At 44.2% G+C, this 16,175-nt stretch overlaps 2 protein-coding genes and 1 long non-coding RNA gene across 3 annotated transcripts; 1 reads left to right on the top strand and 2 right to left on the bottom strand.

Annotated features, from left to right (window-relative positions):
- The first annotated feature begins 48 nt into the window (after nt 1-48).
- LOC125725441 (uncharacterized) lies at nt 49-1,628 on the top strand. The gene is made up of 3 exons (XR_007387489.1): nt 49-510; nt 972-1,013; nt 1,148-1,628. It is a non-coding gene; the product is annotated as an uncharacterized LOC125725441 (long non-coding RNA).
- fam161a (FAM161 centrosomal protein A) lies at nt 1,092-10,146 on the bottom strand. The gene is made up of 8 exons (XM_049002360.1): nt 9,832-10,146; nt 7,659-7,921; nt 6,044-7,255; nt 5,585-5,752; nt 4,326-4,425; nt 3,884-4,029; nt 2,433-2,749; nt 1,092-1,185 (listed from the first exon to the last, which is right to left on the bottom strand). Exons 1-8 carry the CDS (start codon nt 9,982-9,984, stop codon nt 1,163-1,165), a joined length of 2,382 nt encoding a protein of 793 aa, XP_048858317.1. The 5' UTR covers nt 9,985-10,146; the 3' UTR covers nt 1,092-1,162.
- Nucleotides 10,147-10,639: 493 nt separating this feature from the next.
- Nucleotides 10,640-15,894, bottom strand: cct4 (chaperonin containing TCP1, subunit 4 (delta)). The gene is made up of 13 exons (XM_049002359.1): nt 15,578-15,894; nt 14,970-15,022; nt 14,796-14,885; nt 14,436-14,544; nt 14,004-14,268; nt 13,361-13,493; nt 13,112-13,251; nt 12,561-12,657; nt 12,346-12,456; nt 11,749-11,879; nt 11,406-11,640; nt 11,099-11,212; nt 10,640-10,806 (listed from the first exon to the last, which is right to left on the bottom strand). Exons 1-13 carry the CDS (start codon nt 15,690-15,692, stop codon nt 10,792-10,794), a joined length of 1,608 nt encoding a protein of 535 aa, XP_048858316.1. The 5' UTR covers nt 15,693-15,894; the 3' UTR covers nt 10,640-10,791.
- Between the last annotated feature and the right edge of the window lie 281 nt (nt 15,895-16,175).

Raw genomic sequence — 16,175 nt, 5'->3', positions numbered from 1 at the left:
CCCTAACTTCTCCGCCCCTTCTATGAAAAAGAAGGCGGGCTCACTATGGACCCAAGTTCCTTGCAAGCTTTCTCTGTCAAAATACAAATGTAGTTTGTGCCATACGAAGCATCTGCATCTCTTTTCTCCCCGTCACTAAGCGGTTTTAAAAGGTGATAGAATTTAGCCGACTGTCGACGTTTCAATGACTAACAATGCGGTCAGTAAATTAAACAAACGTATAACGTGCAAACTCACATTACCGTCGAAAAAGTCCAGCAAACGTGTAATTTTAAGTGTATCGCTCTTTTAAAAGGAGTATTTTAAAAGTACCATAAAAGTGCTTAGGCACAGCCTTCGATTTTGATGTAAGTGTTGCTGAAGCGATTCTATGAACCTGGTAATTTTCCACTGACCACAAAGGGGAGTGGCTGCGCTGGTGAACTAGAGCAGAGTAATAGTACAGGCTGGGCACTTGGCACAAGGTTAAAACTTAACAAATACATCCTCGTTTTATACAGGGGGTGAAGGGTAAGAATAAACTAATAGGTGCATCGGCGCGTTTATAAAGTTTTGCAGCGATTTACAAATGCGGGTTAAAGGCGTATTTTCACAAACGCCCGCCCTATGTTACGTCATGTGCTACAGATTTAAGCGAATGCTTGGAAGTGGAAAAATACTGGCTTCGGATCCGGCTTAAAATGCGCAGCGTGATGAGAGCAGGGGCAATGCCACTGACCGAAATGCTGCTATTGTGTGTACTGCACGAAATAATTTATTGTACATTATATCAAATGCAATGACAGGAATCACTGTCATTACTGTATTATGCATTTAATAAGATCACTTATTTTAGTGTTTCAAAATAAGTAAATTTAACTGTAATTCGGGCTACCGATTAGGCTAATTGAAAACACATATGCCCTTTTTAACGTTATATGTATGGAAATAACAAAAAGATTAACATCAGTATCTCTTGTCATTGACCCAAGATGTTTTCACATCCAAGCTTACTGAAATGAGTGGTTGTTCAGGTGGGTTGATCTACATATCAAATTATGATTGTATTTAAATTAAAATTACATTATTGGCTTCATTGACCATCTTTAAGCATCCAGTAATGCAGTACAGATGAAAGAATTTCTTCCTCTTTCTTTCTGCTTTTCAGTAACCCAGAACACCTTCACGAGGTCTGTCCGCCATGTTCTGGGGAGAAGGAAACATGGTAATGATTATAAGGCATAGTCTGCCTGCTTAGGTAGTATGGCGAGCCAAATTGCCTTTTATTAGTATAAGGCTGACCTGTCATAACATTATTCATTCTTACTAGTAAAAGTAACATTCTTGTAAACCAGTCTAATTTAAAACTAAGCAAGAAGGGAGAATCTGGAAGTGCGCTCACTTGGGAATATGTTTCAGGTTGACAATCCCCATTGTTTTCTGCCTTTTTCCCTCTTGCTGGGTATGAATGGCATAATTTGATGTCTTACAGGATGCAGTCCCCTCCCTTCTGCCCCTTATATAACTTCAAAGTTCACATTTGCATGAAATTACAAGAGCCCTGCATTTTTGCAGCACATCGTGTAGATGTACATTTTGCTGCATGCGTGATTGCATGTGATGTACATTTTCATGAGAAATTAAACCAAGGCTGTACTCTCTACAAAACCTCTTTGAGTAATCTCTTGCATCTTTACTACTACTGTGAATTTTAATTAATTTTAGTTGAATTCTTTAGGTTTCCTTGGAGCCGTGTAAAAGTACTTTTATTATGAAATCATTAAACAGCTTTTAACATTGAATTTGCCATAGATATTCGTGTTGCCATGCAATATATTTGAACCTAGAATATGTATTTAAACTGCCCCACCTAGTGTGTAAAATCAGACTGCACCTTTTATTTGAACAAATATTGACCATCTCAAACATAATTATTTAAAATCAATCTAGCACATTTATAGTGGGCTGGTTTGGTTAAGAAAGATTTTACTGGGAAATTGGGTAATGGATTTAAAAACCAAAGGAACTTCACAATGTTAATAAGGGTTGTTTTTATTATTTTATTCATAATTCAGCTGTAAACACGGGGAGAAATTCTGTGTAAACAGTGTTATCTCTCCTCTGTGTTCGCGCGCAGTTTGGATCGGTTGGTTTGCGCCTGTACATTGTCCGAATTCAGCGGCTGCATCTTTCAAAGGACATGGCCTACGTAGCCTTTGTAGGCTGCGTCCTTCGAAGGTCCGTGCAATGCATCTTGGGATATGTGGGGCTACGTAGGATCCACCCTTTGGCAAAAGGAGGACGCGTTCCTAGACCGCATTTGAAGGAGCCTTTGAAATGGGACAGCCTTGTCATGCCGCTGTGACGCATTCAGTCTTCGAATGGAGCCTATGAACGACGCAGCCCCTGAATTGGGACACAGCAGTTGTGCGTATGGATTCAGGGTCCCTCACTGTCATGCTCTTCACAGCCTTCCACGTCTTCTGCGTTACTCTCTTCACCACTGGAGCTTCGGCTTGGTGCCTTCCTGTTATGCTCCTGCCCGCCGTCGTCTTTCTTTTCCTGCTCTAAATACTGTTCTTTGGTCTCATCCTCATTTTCCTGTAGCTCACTTTGGTCTGCTCTCTTGTCCTCCTCTTCTGTGCCTTTCTGGACTTCATGCATCTCTCCTTCCTCTCCTTCACTTAGCTCTCGATCAAAGTCTTCTGGGTAACCATCTGGAAAGGACTCTGCACCTGCAGGGGACCCTGCCGCATCATAGTTCTTATTGCTGAAAAAGACCACAGTACCACACAATATTGACTACTAGGACGTTAGTTTAACAATTACTGACTCTGATTGGCCAGAGGCTTCACACCTGGTTCACAGGTAAAGGAAGGCTGGAAAATCGGCAGGGCTCGGCCCTTGAAGACCGTGATTTGAATAGCCCTGGTATAGGCCCTGAAACTTTGCATAGTTCTGTTGGTGATTCCAGTTGGGATCTTCATTATTGGTAGAGAGAAATAATAATTCTGTTGTCTGTTCTGTATCTGTGGTCAGTGGTGGCTTAATTGTTAGGGAAGCGCACTTGTAATTGAAAGATTTCAGGTTCAAATCCCTGACCAGCAAGAAACCACTGAAGTACCCTGAGCAAGGTTCTGCACCCAAGCACTGCTCCCTGGGTGCTGAATTAGCTGCCCCCTGCTGTGTCACATGGTCACATATGGGTTAAATGCAGAGAACACATTTCGTTGTTGCGCACTGTGATGTGTCAACAATGACAAATAATCTCTAAAATCTAAATAGATGGATTTTTACAGGTTTACATAAATTTGATTTGAATTAAAAAAATCTGTCATAATCCTAATGCTACTCCATCCATCCATCCATCCATTTTCTAAAACCACTTGCCCTATTCAGGGTCATGGGGGGGTTGGGTGTGTATCCCAGAGCCTATGGGAACAACGCAGGAAACAACCCAGGATGGGGCGTCAACCCATTGCTGGGCACACTAACACACCATTCATTCACACACATCTAATGATATTTTACTGCTTTTACACCAGATATTAAATAAGAGTGTAACAAGAACATGGTTAATTCCATTGATAGCCACTTTGCAAAATTTCAAAGATCTCAAAATTTTTCAAGATCTATTTTCTTTATTCCTGGGTCATTCCTTTCTATTCGTCTTATTTTTGTTTATTTTATTTTATGCGTTTCCCTTCTCCCCTCCCCATTGTATTTCGGTGGTACATGTGTATTGTATGTGTGATCGTTTGTTCTATTTTAGTCTCACCACAAACATTTCACTGTACAGATGTCTTTGCCATACTGTGCAGCATGCACATGATAAATGAAGACTCTGACTTTTGATTTCACCAGCCTGAACTGTTTCTCAGACAGAAAGGGGGATGAAAGTCACCTCAGCTTATCAGTGAAGGAGGCGGAGCTGAGGGATTCCTCTGAGAGCGGGTGCCCCGATGCCCTGTAGCTGATGATGTCTTGGCTCAGTCCGTACCCTCTGAGTGCTTCAGCGAAGCGCTTCTCTGCGGCCAGCTTGGCGTTCGTCTAATGCAGAGAAAAAGTCCACGTGGTTTGTACTTAAAATCAGTTAGTTCTGAATACTGGATTTGCAGCTGGATGATACAAATGGTTTGTGACGGATCTATTAACCGTATATAAAATGCCGTTGGACACATGACAATATATGAAGAGGAGCCAATGCAAGATGGATTCAAGTGGGAATGGGAGGCAGGTGCCCTTCTTTGGAGCCAGTTGTAAGCTGTGCCCCTTAGGATGGGCTGAGTCATGGACTTAAAGGAACCTCAGATGCCCTCAGGTAGGTGCCAGGCCTCTCAGCTCACCAGTGTCACCTGCTCCAGCAGCAGAGGCCTCCCCTCGACCCGCTTCTGGATTTCCCGCATCTCTGCCCCATACTCTTTCCTACGCTGGCGGTCCTGCGTCCTGTTCCAAACACACAGAGCAGCGGTAACTCCCGTTCACGTATAAAATATGGAGGGAAGATCAGCAAGCCCCTAACAGACATGCACTGCCAGAAAAAAAGAGTACCGATTTGTACCTTTGCTTGTCACTGGGGTTGTACCTGCAAGGGTCTGCCAATTATGCCCTAGCCGTAAAGGTGGAAATTTCAGATCCAGAAAGTAAAGATCCAGACCAAGATTTTGTTTCAACCAAGCAGGGAAATACTCTGTGACTGCGACTTTTTGTACACAACTGGTTGGTTGAATCAAAACTGTGGTTGGGATTTTTACTTTATGGACCTGAAATTTCTACCTCTGCCTAGCTGTAGGTAACTGTACCTTTTAGTCTAATTTAAGGTACAGAAATGGACATTGAGGAACATTACAAAAAACTTTATTGTGCCATCAGTGGTACAGAAATGTTCATTAGAATCGGTTTCTGTACCTTAAAAGGTACAATTACCTGCAGCTAAGGGTACAGCACCAGTGACAAGCGGTACTTTTGTTTATTGACAATGTGGTTAGTAGTTCTAGGGTCATTACAAGTGCTACCCTTATATGTAGAAAATAATAGATTAGCCCATATGTTAACCAAGGAATACAACTAAAATAAGCTTGGATTTTCATATAAATGAACAGAGAATATTATAAAAAATTAAACTAATTAAAACATGATTAGAAGTGTAACAATAAGACCAATTATCTGAACACTTCTTACGTTTAAGTTTCTGGATGGAGAAAACTTTCTCTTCTAATTTCCCAATAATTGCACATTCAAACATTTACTTGATTTTAGGGAATCAAAATAAATAATAATAATAATTGATACTTTATTGATCCCCGTGGGGAAATTGTCTTTACACCTCCCTCAACTTGCTCTTTGTAGAGTAAGCTGTCCGTGAAGGGCTGCCACCTGTTGGGGTGCCCAGGGAGCTGGGGGTTAAGGGCCTTGATCAAGGACCCACAGACATGCTGAGGCTGGGTTTGAACCAGCGACCTTCTGATTCTAATACTCCGTTTGGGTAGGACAGCTTCCAGTAAAAATATAAAAAGAAAAGGTCTATACAGTCTGGTGTTCTCATCATCATACTAGTAATAGTCACGGAGCAGAAAGAATTAATGACATGGGCACTGTTCGGTACCTGAACTGCTTCAGTTTGGTCGGGCAGATTTGGGACAGGGCCGTGTGCGGGTCATTAGCCAGGGCACGTCTACTGATCACTTTCTGTAGCTTCCTCTCTCTCTGTCTCTGCTTCTCTCGCCATCTGTCTTCCTCTTCTTCAGCCTCCCTTCTCTGCTCGAGTGCCCTTCTACTTGGAGAAAAAAGACTGGCACTCAGGGCGGGAGCTGGGAAATCCGAGAAGCACTTGCAGGGGCAGGGGTGTAGGTTTGGACATTTCCCTACTGATATCCTGTGCTCTTGTGTACTGCGAATGGTTTGTACTTGGGATGTAATTTTGATGAAGGAGGGAGAGATTTCTTGGGGATTCACTGACATGGGATTCATTCATCCACAAAAAAATATGACTCTAATCGACCTATGGGCTCAAACTACGGACTAATAGCACACGGGAGCAACTTGGGGGCCCGTGAGCTGTTACCTCACGGCCTCTTGTCGCTTTTTGGCAGCATCTGTGATTTTGGAAGGCAGAAGTTCCAGGCTACTTGAAAAGGAGGAACAGAGGCTGGAGCCCACAGTCTGTGCCTGGGGCCTGTATGGCCTGTGTGTCACTCTGGAGCTCTCCAGTTCTGCCTCGATGGCAGCCTGGATCCGGTCCTGCCGTGATGGGATCTGAGCGGTCCTCAGATGAAAGGGCTCGCAGACGGTCAGGAGTTTCACGTTCCGCTTGTCTTGCAGCCGTTTCCTGAACCTCCGGTAGCTGGCATCGAAATCTGGCACCTCTCTGTTGATTTTTGGCTGGAAGTTGGCCTCCGCCTGGACGGTCCTCTCAGTCTTTTCCTCCGTGTTCCTCCGCCTGTTGCTCAATCGTCGCGCAAGCATGCTGCATGGCATTGAAGCGCTGTGAAGCAGCTCCTGGGCCCGCATCTGCATCTTGATGGCACGGTACAGCTGGTCCTCCTTGAGGCGTTCACTTACTGTGGAGTTGTACACCTTCCGTGGAACCGGCCTTGCCCGGAAAGCTTTCTTCTCCTCCCTGGGGAGCTGGACCTTCTGCTCCCTCTTCCGACACTCCCTCTCCAAGAAGCTGAAGGGCTTCTGGGAGGTAGGTCTCTGCTGGCGGGAGAGGATGCGCCGCTCCTTGTTGCGCTCGCAGATCTCCTCATACAGGGGGAGGTAGACATGAGCAGGGACGGGGCTGGCATGGAATTTCTTCTGGCATTCGGTCAGCTCTTCCAGTTGCTTCCTCAGCATGGCATTCTCCAGCTCCACCTCCGAGCGGGACCTTACTATCCTTTGCTTCTTCTCCGCCTCACGCAGTGTCATCCGGAAGGGTTTGGGCACAGTTATTTGAAGCCTCTGGCCATCAGGATGCTGCTCCTGCCCAGTGCGTTTTTCTTTGCCCTTGGTTTTGTCCTTAAGGACTCCAGGATTCTGGCTCATGAGCTGGTTCCTCGGTGAGGAGCAGGATGGAGACCGGGAACGGGGGGTCAGCTCCCCGATGATGAAGTCTTGCCACATGTTCTTGATCTTTTCCTTTGGAGAGATGACAATACTCATCACTGGCTCGATCTTTACATAGCTGTCTTCTGAAGTGCCCGACATTCCAGAGCTGCCGTAGTGGTCGAGATCCTGGGCTGATGAGGCATCATGCAGGTTCACTGGCACGGAGCAGGGCTTTGTCCACTGTGACCTGAAAAAAGAAAATACTAGGATTTTTATTAGTGCTTTAACAAAAGGTATTTTATATACTCACAGGAGGTTTACTGACACAAAAATATTCTGAGGGCAGAATGAAAAATGATTGGCTCAGAGAGATCACTAATTAGATTGTAGAGGAGGTGGGACCAACCAATCAGACGTCTTAGTATTGCCTCCTTTAGTTGTTGGGACCCACCTCCCCTACAATGTGATTGGTTATCTCTCTGAACCAGTCATTTTTTTTTGTTCTGCCCTCAGAACATTTTTGTGTATGTGAAACTCCCATGAGCATTTTATATGTTGTACACATTTGTCAACAAGTGGCACCAGAAACACGAGGATTCAGGTAGGAGACATAGAGTAAATAGTGTGTGCACATGGAGGTGAGACCAAACCTGTGAGGCACGCTTGTGTTTCTGCCGTCCACAGGAGGTACGTCCTTTATATCCAGCTTATGCCGGTACATCCCCTCCAGCTCTGCCATAGTCTGCAGGTGGGCCTGTTTCAGCTCCTCCAGTTTCCTGTAATACTCCTCATTGGACAAGCAAAACTCCCGCAAGTCAAAATGATCCTTGGAAATCCCACAGTCCTTTAAAGTCAAAGGACAGTGTGCGCGGTCTTCAGCCCTTCCACCTCCGTCATCTCCGTCAAACACCAACTAGTAGTAAAGAATGACAAAGATCATGCAAGTATTATATTTGATTTACTTCGCTGTATTTTGATAGTTCGTTGTCTTGTGTTTCAGTGGTTAGGGGGACAATGCCGATACATTCAAGCGCAGAACTCACCCTGATCTTTCACTAGTGCAATATTCAGCTGTATAGATGGGTAAGAATCAAACCTTGTTTTAGATAACATTGTCAGCTAAGAAACTACAAGTAATGCAGCTGCAATACCTATTAAAGCTGGATTGTTCTATATGAACAGCTCTGTGGAGTAACCACTCTTTACTGAATGCTGAAATGCATTTTTAATGTTTTATATGGCATCACAGCAAGGTCACATGACACATGATGCTGTCACATGATTGCTCGGTGGTGAGGCTTTGTATCCAGCCTCAGCTCTGCTCAGAGGGCAGTTTGCCGGCTCTACCACATACAATGATTTAATTCCCCAAACCAAAGACATGCTCATCCGTGAAGCTACCATTTCCTCCGACGTTCTTGCTGGGATAATCTTATCCTGTCTGGATCCATGGTTATGTCCCACCTAAAGAAGCACCTTTTAAACCTCACACTTTGTAGGAAAGCTTTCATTACATGTCTCTTCTGCAATGATGGAAAAATTGGCTTTCAGGTCAGATTTTGTTTGAGTCTGGGGAAGCCAACTCTGCGGGGTTAAGCTTCACAAATAAGCTCATTAACACCATGTCTGCTGCTTAAGAGACCATATGGCAGTCAGCTAGAGTGAGACGTTGCAGGCTTAAATCGGGGGTATATGCCCTGAGACAGGGGGCATACAGTTCATGCCTCAACACACTTTGTTGAGCTAAACAAACATCAAATAAGCAAATACATATTTTAATAAATCCTGATCAAAATCACAGGGTTAATAATAATAATAATAGTACAACAACAGAAATACAGAAATATGTAAATGCAAAGATTTATGTGCCATTGTTTTGAACACATCAGGTTCTTACAGACAACACTGCCCCAAGGGAGAGAGCTCACACTGACATGTAGGGCCTTTTGACCATCTTGGTATCAATGTGTAGATACATACAGAAAGCAAGGGCATGTGCAATAGACTTAATGCATGCTGTTAATAAATAAATAAAGGAAAAAAACACCAGTCCTTATGTAATACTAGTCAAGTTTAATTTGTTAGTCCGTGATCGGCGTAAATGTAATTTCAGTTAAGGACAAAGAAAATAAATGTAATCAAACTTTATTGAATCATGCTGATTTTTTAAAATGAATGCTGGATTGAATCACATTCTCTGTATAACTCCTGATAAAGTTACATGCTCTTTTTAATACCAGATTCTTAGTATCCGGTGCATTCGATTGTTTGGTCAATGTGTGTGTTCAATTCACCATATAGCTGTTTTCAACAGTATCAAAACAGAAATTTAGTTACACAGGCTAAGAATCATAATGATCATCCCTTCTATTCATTTTCCTACAGCCTATGGGAAGGTTGTGGCAGCTTATGCCAAGGAGCATAGGGCAAAAGGGCAGGGGACTCTCCTTTACAGAGGCACATCGATTTACCCAAAACAGGAGGAAACCCACAACAAGGGAAAACATGCAAACATCAATAGCCGGAGGCAGGAACTGAACAAACATCCACGGAAATGGGAGGGCGACCACACTTATTATTATTGGGATTCAAGGAATTTTATTCATATGTTAATTTATATTACCTGACAGTAATAGCAAATTTGGACAAGATATAATAAAGATATACATTATTTTTTTCTATTGACACAGTATTAAGTAATTATAGTAGTATAGTTATTCGGAAAGTTATATTATAAAGATAATTAACTCCAATCAAAGTTATAAATCGGACATTCTGTCTGGGATGTAGTCACATTGAAATGTGAGGGTCGGTTTACTTCACCTCTTTCTCGTAATTTCGGGTGTCCGTGCGTCCCGTTGCGTGAGGATGCTCCCTTTCTCTCTCATAAAGCGCTAGCGGTGCCTTAGACTTCGGCTTTACCGGCGGTCTTAAACACGAGGTCACTATTACGTTTGTCCGATGTAAATTGTCCATTGCTCTCACAAATTGCTAAGTCTTCAAATAGATAGACGCCTTGCTGCCCCACACATCGAACAGTCCTATAGGAGCTCGAGGCGTCGTTGTCCCGGTAACTGGAGTTCTGCTACAACGGTATGGCTCCAGGGCCAAAAAGCCTATGGCGTTTTATAAAACGGACAACGACTTCTGTACTCAAAACGGCCTTCTTTAAACAGCTCACACTTCTGGGTCGCGGAGAGTACGGAGCCTATCGCGGAAGCTACGGGCACGAGGCAAGGAACAACCCAGGATAGGGGGCCAGCCCATTGCAGGGCACACTCACACACCAGTCACTCACACGGGCAATGTAGTAACTCTAATTAGCCACAGCATGTCTTTGGACTGTGGGGGGGAAACATTCGCACCGAATGTTGATTACTTGGTTTATCATTAAGCCTTTTAAGTAATATGATTCAAAGTGTGATAACCACTTACAGAGCTCATCATGTGCCAGATACTAAAAGGCATCTTAAATTTTAGTATTAAGAAGTCCTTGTCCGACAATTCCCCAACTGCCTTAGAGACCAGGCAACCATTACAGAAATGTACATCTTATCATGAGAAGATATTAATATGGTATATAGTCATTGCCATGATGCGAAGTCATAAAAGATGAACAAAGACAAAATGCTCATTTGAAAAATTTTTTTATTATTAAATAAGGTAACGATTAGCCTGCACAGAGGATGCCTACATCATGTTTAGCTCAAGTTAGCTCCCATGATACCAAGCAGTGACCTGGTATAAGCCAGTCACTTTTCTTTGCGATGTCACCTCCACTGCTCATCGGGTATTCACCTGCCACGTGAAAGAGAGGGAAAATCAAGTGTTTGCAAAACAAAGTGGCTTCCATGTCGTACATACCATGTCTGTAAGGTAAACACAGACTGGTTAGGGATGCCAGAAAACCAGCATAATAGCATTACTTGGAATGCCTGTGTATGATCTCTGTGTAACTTTATTTTCAAAAAAAAAAAAAAAAAAAAAGTTAAATTATTGAAGATCAGCATATTATATAGCACTAGTTGTGTAAAAGCACAGGGGTGTTTAAGCGGACAGGCCTTGGTTACTAATCATTAAGGCTCCTTACCACATCGTCGATCTTGAGGATGCTGCGGACCGTCTCCGTGGCGAGCGTCAAGGCACTGATGGACACCAGTAAGGGCTGAACCACCAGCTCCTCAAGAATGTTGGAAATACCACCCTACGAGAAGAAAGAGCATAACCTATGTGTGCATGCTAATAGCGAGGACTGAAACACAGCGGGCCAACAGTAACCAGCACAGGGAACCCAGATCCCAGGGCATAACCCAAATGTACATGTCATTAACGAGGACTGAAACACAGCGGGCCAACAGTAACCTGCTCAGAGAACCCAGATCCCATCGAACCCCCACCTTGCGGACGTTGATCCCGGCAGTCTTCTCGCCCTGGGCATGGCGGTTACGCAGCTCTGTCACGGTGGAGATGGGGTTGAGCCCGGCATTCTCGGCCAGCGTGGATGGCACCACCTCCAAGGCATCGGCGTACGCCCGGACACAGTAGGCCTCCATGCCACCCAGGCTCCTCGCATACTCTGCCAGGCGCAGAGCCAGCTCGATTTCAGGGGCCCCTCCACCCGCGATCAGAGCCCTGCAGAGAGTCGCAGGGCAGGAGGACATCAAGATACATGCAAACATCATAGAATGAGTGAAACTGCAGAGAAACATGGCCCTCTGAAGGCCAGTTCCCATACTGCACCTCTTCTTCACCAGGCAGCGGATGACGCAGAGGGCGTCGTGGATGGAACGCTCGGCCTCCTCGATGACCAACTTGTTGGACCCGCGCACCACGATGCTGACAGTCTTCCCGGGGCTGGTGCAGCCAGTGATCTGCAGGCAGGCATAGACCTCTCAGTCAGACTGGAAATGCAACTTAGAGAACCAAAGACCAAGGGGGACGACCTGTACAATAATCCCCATTACTGTTAACTGTACCACTGTAATACATGCTTACCTCTTACTACATACATATGTAATAAATTGTACATATTTACTAAACATGTCAACACATAGCTTATGCAGTAGTTAACCTCTTTCACATTTATATTTTATGGTTTTAATATTTTACATACTAGTTTATCTTAATTCCTTTAATATTCATATGTACCTCAAAATATTGCAGAAGAATCACATGCATTGAGTTTCACTGCAATTTATCACAATGACTATTTTTTATTGCATTGCAAAGATAATTACCTGACAGATAACCTGGAAGTTAAAACGTAGCAGAAGTTTCAATCGCTACAGTGTCTACTGTTAAATACATGTGTGGATTTCTTCATTGGATTCAGGTTACCTTGACCAGTTTCCCAGATCCATCCAGATTGACCTCCTCTGCCAGTTCCGCGGTGCCCAGCATCTCAGGGGTAAACTGGTCGATATGGGCGACGGGCTTGGTTCCAATTGTCTGCAGACACACCACCGGATAAAGCTTTGGACCCACTTTCAACACAGTCAAGTTTGTCAAATAGAAAGTATCCACTACGTCAGTGCCAACACAAGTTCATCTACCTTACAAATGAACTCGATATCTTCCCGCTCAATATCCTTGACGACCATGATCTTCATCTTGTTTAAGAAGTGCAGAGCCAGGTCACTGAGGGCATCTCTGAAGACAAAAACCGACACCAGGTCACTCACTGGCAGTGGTCAGATAACCAACAGACTCACTTATAACTCACGGTGAACTACAGACGCTCTCCGGGTTACAATGGTCTGTGATGTGATATTTCACGATGGATATTCCACTTCCATCGTGTTTTCACTTTCGGTACATTTTTTAATAAATTAAATGAGATATTTAACACTTTATCATAAAATAGGCTTTGTGTTAGTGATTATGTCCAGCTGTAGGCTCATGTAAGTGTTGCTTAAGGTAGGCTAGGCTATGACTTTGTCAGGTTAGGTATACTGTATTAAAATGAACTTTTGCCTAAAGACAACTTTATCTGAACTTAACCCCACTGTAACCTGGGAAGCGTCTCTAATTAGGCAATGCAAATGAGTATATCAGAACTCAGCATGAGTTTTGGAAAAACCCACACGAGAAAACTGTACGTTACCTAAGTATAGACTTCTGAATCAGCAGCATGTTACAACCAGCTTTCTTGATCTGTTTCACCAGGTTGAGGATGTAGGCCCTCTCTTCACGCAAGACCCTATCCATCTGTGCGTAGTCGGACACCACAATCTGGTTGTCCATCTGCATGAAGAAGCAAAGCGAAACGTCGGCTCGCCCCTCAAGACATTCTCCATCTAATCACTGGGCCAGATGGCACGGTTCAGGATGACCGGGTCACAATGAGACTCACGTCAGTCTTCGGAGGAGAGAGGCAGAACTGAATGAGTCCGATCTTGGCTTTCTCCACGCGGGACACGCCCGAGTTCACCACCCTCTGAGTGAGCACCAGTCCATCGATGAGCTCACAGTCATCAATGGTCCCCCTGCAGAAGGAACCTGCTGCTTAGCATTTAAGGCAAGAAAAGGCACCAGATGCCTATAAACTGTATGCAGTTTGCAAGACCTCCCTGTATTTTCTGGTTCCCTCCAATAGTCCAAAGATATGCAATTACATGGTGGCTCGAAATCATCCATAATTCGTGTGCTTGTTTATGTGCCTTGCTATGGCCTGGCATCCTAGTCAGGGAATATAACAGCCTGTGCTGCCTGGGATAGGTTCCAGGCCCCTCCCCCTTGGATGCTGACCAAGATAAGTGGTTTTTAGAGTAATGAATGAATGGAAAAAGACACCAGTTTACTCTGATGGGCTGAAGAACAACTAGTGAGTTGTAAGCTCTGTCTACTACACACCCTGAATGAAGATGCTGGGGAGAGGTAGTGCAGAACACGATCTGGCCCATAATCACAGACCCTCAATCATTCCCAGAAGCCCCCCAGCACCAGCGATCCTCAGCTGAGATCTATTGTGGCGCCCGGTCCCGTGGCACGCCTACCCAAGCTTCTTGACGATCTTGATGTCCCGCAGGTCGACGCTGGTGGCCGAGGATGGATCGATGACCCGCATGACGGCATCCACGCTCATGGGGGCCAGCAGGCTGGAGTACTGGGACACCACCTTGGAGCAGAGGGCGGTGGTGGCGCTGTTGAGCAGCGTCTCCGTGTCGCTGAGCTGCACGGGCTGGCTCATGCTTGTCAGCACTTCCACACCTTTGTCCACTGCCTTCTGGAAGGACTCCGAGATAGTGGTGGGGTGGATACCTGCCAGAGGCACCGCACCAATGAAAATGAGCAGGTTTATAACATCACCCGCCCAAGCTGCTGAAACGGAAGCTTGATTCTGGGTTTGGACTCATGGGTTAGGAGGATAATCGCTCTGCTATTGTTTTTTTTTAGGGTTAAACAACATATATAGGAAAATAACTCACCTTTCTGGAGCAGTTTGGAACACGCATCAAGTAGAGCTCCAGCAATCACCACCACAGATGTTGTGCCGTCCCCAGCCTCAATGTCCTGGGCCTTTGACAGCTCCACCAGCTATGGGGCACACAGTTTTAACCAGGCTGTCAGTGTGAGATCACGTGGAGTCTAACGTCAAAAACATCCTTACACCTCCATCTTAGATTCTTTTATTGGTTTGCTTCAATCCCACTAAGAGCCCCTGCCATGCATAAGGCAGCCCATGAGCATGACGGGAGCAGAGAGCTATCAGTGCGGCATACTCCCCACGAGCATGACGGGAGCAGAGAGCTATCAGTGCCGCATACTCCCCAGGTAAGCACACACACCATTTTAGCAGCCGGGTGCAGAACTTGCATCAGCTTAAGGATGGTAGCTCCATCATTGGTTATGGTGACATCGCCCTTACCGTCCTGGATCTGTAGTTAAAGAAAAGAAATGCCCTTTTCAGACAAAGTGATAAACACACCCAAACATGTTAAGTTGAGCACAACTCTCCCTACCATCTTGTCCATTCCCTTGGGACCTAGGCTGGTTCTGATGGCATCAGCAACAGCTGTCAAAGCAAAAACATGGAATCAATTCAAATGTTTCACACCCGCCCAATATTACATACGGATATTAGCATAATATGTTACGTCAGTGGTTAACCCTCGCACAGCCCAAACAAGGCCATCATTTCCAACCAGGAAGAATCTCACGCAGTTTCTATAATATTCAATCTACTTCCAATGGGAATGAATTTTTTTGGACATTAACATCCATAATACGACAAATGAAATTAATTTTATTTTTTTAAATCCTTCAATTAATCTTAGACCTTACATGGGCAAAGTGATTTCTGCAAACTCATGGCGGCAAAGATTCAAAACGAGCATGTTACGAATTAGCAATCAGAAAACTATTCGGCGCATAAATACATTATGGGAAAACGAAAAATGACAGGACGTGATTATTTTTAATCTTTCCGAACAGTTTCTGACTGCAGACTAAGCAAGAACCGTTAATTCATTCATTGCCGTATAACCTGCCACCTCCAACCACTCCCGTTTAGGAAATACGCAGGGATGAAAATAATCAAGAGAAATGAAAGCGGAAAATGCACCATTACCTTTTGCAGCAGATATGTTGCTAAAACGAATCTGGGCAGGTTTATCCCGATCTACATACGCGCCTCCTTTGTTTTTTCCATTGGAAGCTTTCGAAGCACCGACGACTTCAGGCATGGCTACTTATTTTTGTATTCAGGTATTATAACAGTTAGTGAAAGGAGAGTCGATGTATCCCCGACCCCCAAAATATATTTTAAGCCTCGGATGGATGTAGATTTTACTTGGCCTCTTATTCTTTGCTCAATTTAGTCGGCTCCGTCACAGAACCTTCCAGATCCCTGTGGTGCGACGGAGGGCGAAAGGACCCAATTCGTGCGTTCTGACGAATGAATATGACGCTGTTTCACTGTCTAAGTAAAATGCCTGTTAAATGTATTTATTTGCTATAGCATATATATTTTTGTCAAAACCGTTCAAATGAGTTTTTTAAATTAACAAATCTTTATAATACATATATTTATATTTGTCAACATAATGTGTTTGCTTTATAAAGTTTAATTGTAATTATAATGCGGCAATGCAAGTGGGATATTCGTAGCAGTAAAATTAAGAAGTCGTGGAATATAGAGTGTAATCTGTGCAGGTATAGTGTGTATT

Source organism: Brienomyrus brachyistius, unplaced genomic scaffold, assembly GCF_023856365.1.
Source record: "Brienomyrus brachyistius isolate T26 unplaced genomic scaffold, BBRACH_0.4 scaffold67, whole genome shotgun sequence".
Classification (NCBI taxonomy): Eukaryota; Metazoa; Chordata; class Actinopteri; order Osteoglossiformes; family Mormyridae; genus Brienomyrus; species Brienomyrus brachyistius.
This window is presented reverse-complemented; position numbering and strand designations above follow the sequence as displayed.